The sequence below is a fragment of the Rhincodon typus genome, chromosome 30 (assembly GCF_021869965.1).
Source record: "Rhincodon typus isolate 14 chromosome 30, sRhiTyp1.1, whole genome shotgun sequence".
NCBI lineage: Eukaryota > Metazoa > Chordata > Chondrichthyes > Orectolobiformes > Rhincodontidae > Rhincodon > Rhincodon typus.
The window spans coordinates 6,115,800-6,120,050 of record NC_063361.1 but is presented as its reverse complement, the minus strand read 5'-3'; the positions used below and the strand labels follow the sequence as shown (position 1 = coordinate 6,120,050).

At 41.0% G+C, this 4,251-nt stretch overlaps 1 protein-coding gene across 1 annotated transcript in view; it reads left to right on the top strand.

The window, feature by feature from the left end:
• Nucleotides 1–342: 342 nt before the first annotated feature.
• LOC109914221 (integrin beta-3) overlaps nt 343–4,251 on the top strand; it is a 66,786-nt gene continuing 62,877 nt past the window's right edge. Inside the window, exon 1 of the mRNA XM_020513802.2 lies at nt 343–475. Within this exon, the coding sequence (XP_020369391.1) occupies nt 406–475 (70 nt within the window). The 5' untranslated portion in view covers nt 343–405. The remainder of the gene's footprint in view (nt 476–4,251) is intronic.

Sequence of the window (4,251 nt, the reverse complement as noted above, 5' to 3'; positions counted from 1 at the left end):
GAAATGGAAGGATAAGGACCAAAGACAGACAGAAGGAATTAGTTTAATTTGGCGTCATGTTCGGCACATCGTGGGCCAAAGGACCTGTTCCTGTGCTGTACTGTTCTGTGTATCTGACCAAAGCCTGTATAATGTCAACTCCCTCTGTGTATATGTACACTGTGAGTGAATATTAATATCCACTCCTTGTGTATATGTGTGTTAACTCTCTCTGTATAGTTATGTAGGTGTGTATTGTCTGATCCCCAGGCGGCGCTCCGTGCTCTGCTATTAGAAGTCCGGGCGGGGTTATAAATCGGGAATGTATTTTTCTCTCTCTATCCGCCTCGCTCCTTAGTGTTGTAAAGATCTTCGAGCCGGCGGCTGCTTGCTTCACTCTCACAGCACAGTGTCCGAGCCTGAGCAATGGGAACACACCGCCTGGGAGCTGGCTGCATCGCACTGCTCGCTGTCCTGTGCACGACCACCGTCCGGGGTAAGTGCACCCGGGGTACAGGAAACTATTTCTGCAATTAGTTCATGTGAAGGAGCCGGCGGCAGTAGGAAGGCACGGTGAACGGGTTGAGGATCCTAAGGGAGAGGTGAAGTATTCCTGGAGGGGACTTGCCCCTAACCACTGGGATCAATGTCTGATTAATAATAGCCAGACTGATGCCACCCCATTTAAATACTAGCAGCTGTGTTTTAAAGATTCCGTTTCATTTGTGAAATTAACATCTGGATGTTTTTAATTTCCAGTGTGAAATATATCAGAAATGTACATACTGTCAAGTTAAATGAACTTGAATCAACAACTATACATTTAAATCATGTGGGCACGTTTTATTGAAATCTGTATATGAAGTATATCTCTAGAAGGGGATGGTAACAGAATAGGGAGGTCTTGAGGTGCAATGGGTGGTGGACTGGAGGGACCAAATGTGGCGATTCTATGAATACCTACTGAACGGTGCAATTCTAAAGAGCATCAAAGAAGATGAGAGGCCCACTGTTTTTTTCACAGAAATCATTGGAGGTGACTGGACTGATTAGCAAAGTGTAAAAATCTTGAGCTTTCTAAATAGAGACAAAGAGTACAAAAGTTAGGACATTGTTAAACCTGTATAAACACTTTTGGAATACTAAGAATGTTGAAGGCTTTACAGAGGGTGTAGAAGAGATTTGCTAAAATGACTGCAGGGTGAGGGATACAGGGAGTGGAGGGCCAATAGACAAGAGAAGCTGGGATTGTTTTTCTTGGAACAGTGAAGGCTAAAGGTAGATTTGGTCAAGGTGTTAAACATCATGAAGGGTTTCAAAGCAAGAAACTGTTTTCAGTGACTGAAGGGTTATGAGAAGCCATAGATTGAACAGGATTTTTAGAAAAAAGAATTCAGAGGAGACATAAGGGAAATTTTTATGCAAGGAGTGGTGAGGATTTAGAATGCACTGCCTGATAGGAATCAATAGCAACCTTACATTGATATTTGAGAGAGAAATTATTTACAGGGCTGAAGGAAAAGGCCAGTGACTGGGGCTAATTGGATTACTCTCAAACAGGCAGCATCAACTTGATGGGCCGAATCACCTTTACATGCTGTACAGTTCAAGGACAGTAAGATTCTGTAATTGCAAACCTGTTGGACATGGGGTGAGGGATAAATGGTGATTTTATCTGTTATAAAATTGGAAACAGACAATCACTATAATTCTGTCTTCACCGGGTTACAACGTTTGAATTCAGGCTAATTTCAAACAAACAACATCAAAGTACATGGAACAGTACAGCACAGGAACATGCCCTTTAGAGACTGTGCCAACACATGATGCCTCTCTAAACTAAAAAATGTTTTGCCTCTACACACGCCGTATCCCTCTATTCCCTGCCGATACATATATCTGTCAAGATGCTTCTTAAATGTTGCCATTGTATCTGCCTCCACCACCTCCTCTGGCAGTGCATTCCATGCACTTACCTCCCTCTTTCTAATAAAAGACTTGCCTCTCACATCTCCTGTAAACTTTCCCCCTTTTACCTTAAACCTATGTTCCCTTGTAATTGACTTTTCTATCCTGGGAAAAAGACTGTGACTATCCATTCTATCCATGCTTCTTATAATTTTGTAAACTTCCACCAAGTCGTCTTCAATGTTCAAGTGAAAACAAACCAAGTTCATCCAATCTCTCCTCATAGCTAATACTCTCCAAACCAGGCAACATCCTGGTAAACCGTTTCTGTGCCCTCTCCAAAGCCTTCAGATCCTTCTTTTGGTAGTGTGATGACCAGAACTGTACACAATATTTCAAATGTGACCTCACTAAAATTCTACTTTCACTATTCTCACTAAAATAACAGCCGCAACATGACTTGCCACTTCCTATACTCCGTAACCCGATCGATGAAATCAAGCATGCCTTATGCCTTCTTGATCAGCTTATCCATTCGTGTTGCCACTTTCAGGGAACTGTGGACGCCTTGATCCCTCTTTATGTTAATGCTACTAAGGCTTCTGCCATTTACCTTTATAAAATGGTTCATTTGAAAAACAGAATTCCCAAACAAAAAGTAGCTGTGAACATAATTTTTTAGACCTCCAACGTGCATTTATGGACTGCTTTTAACTGTAGGACAAACCGGAAACGAAGTGGAGTCATTATCTCAGCAGCACAACTTGTTTCCAAATGTCTCAGCAAAGTTTAAATTCCTGTTCCAGGCTAGCCTTTCTGTTCCAATTAATCTTCCTTTAAATGCCTGCAGAAGCAACATTTGTAACGAATTTGGAATTACATTTATAGCACTTCTGCGAAAATATATGGGGAGTCTTGGAAATCTTTGATAAGGTGAAAGATTGTGGTAATCATAATTATGAGGTAGCAGCAACTCCACAGTTTACAACAGTGAAACTTTTCTGCCTCTATCCTATCACTTACTGCCATTTACTCTGTCATCACTGACCTAGCTAACCCATGGTTCCCTAAAGCTTTAGATTTAAAATGTTCATCCTTATGTTTAAGTCCCTTTGTGTCCTTGCAGCTCCTTCTCTAACATCATCCAGTCCTCGGTAAACTATGTCAGGAGATGCCTAAGCTGTGGCCTTTCCCTACTGAGCCTTTGTACACTTCCAGCAGGTCTGGGTTGATCCCATTCCGCAAAGTCTAAATCAACTCAATTGCTGGGAAATAGTGATCATAATATAAATGAAGTTTGAAATGATGTACTTCACAAATATGAATCTTAAAACTAAAAATAGCCAAATACATAGGTATGAGGGGGGTGCTGGTAATGGTTCATTAGGTAAATAAATGAAAAATTATGTTGATAAATAAAGTGGGAAACATTTAAAGAAACAATTCAAAACGTTCAACGCAAATTCATCCCTTTTAAAAACAAAAGTTCAGCAAGAACATTCTGTCCATGGTTTACTAAGGAGGTTAAATTCAGTATTGAATTAAAACAAGAGACTTTGCAAAAAATGTTCATAAATCTGAGGATTGGAAGTGTTTTGGAAATCACAAAAGGGCCACCAAAAAGACGACAAAAAGATGACAAAAAGAGACAAGATAGAATTTTACAAGTAAATAAAAAGGAAGAGAGTAGCTGAAGTAAATGTTGGTCCTTTAAGCAGAGACAGGAGAAATCATCATATGAATAAATGGCAAAGTCATTGAACCAATTTTCTGATCCTGTTTTCCCTATACAAGACCTAAGTTATGTACTGCAGATAAAGGATGAACTAAGGGCTATTAGGAAGAAGGAACTTGAGAAATGTAGATACAAAGAACGTAGGAGCAGGGGCAGGCCATTCAACCCTTCAAGCCTGCTCCGCCACTCAATATGATCATGGCTGATCCTCCAACTCAGTACCCTGTTCTCACTTTCTCCCCATAATTTTTGATCTCTTTAGCCCTAACTCCTCCTTTAAAACATTCAATGATATGTCCTCAACTGTGGCAGAGAAATCCTCAGGCTCACCAAACTCTGGGTGAAAACTTACATAGTTTAAAGATAAAGGATCGGAGAATTTAAGAGATAGTAGGAACTGCAGATGCTGGACAATCTGAGATAACAAGGTGTGGAGCTGGATGAACACAGCAGACCAAGCAGCATCAGAGGAGCAGGAAGGCTGATGTTTTGGGCCTAGACCCTTCTTCAGAAATGGGGGAGGGGAAGGGGGTTCTGAAATAAATAGGGAGAGAGGGGGAGGCGGATAGAAGATGGATAGAGGAGAAGATAGGTGGAGAGGAGACAGACAGGTCAAAGAGGCGGTGATG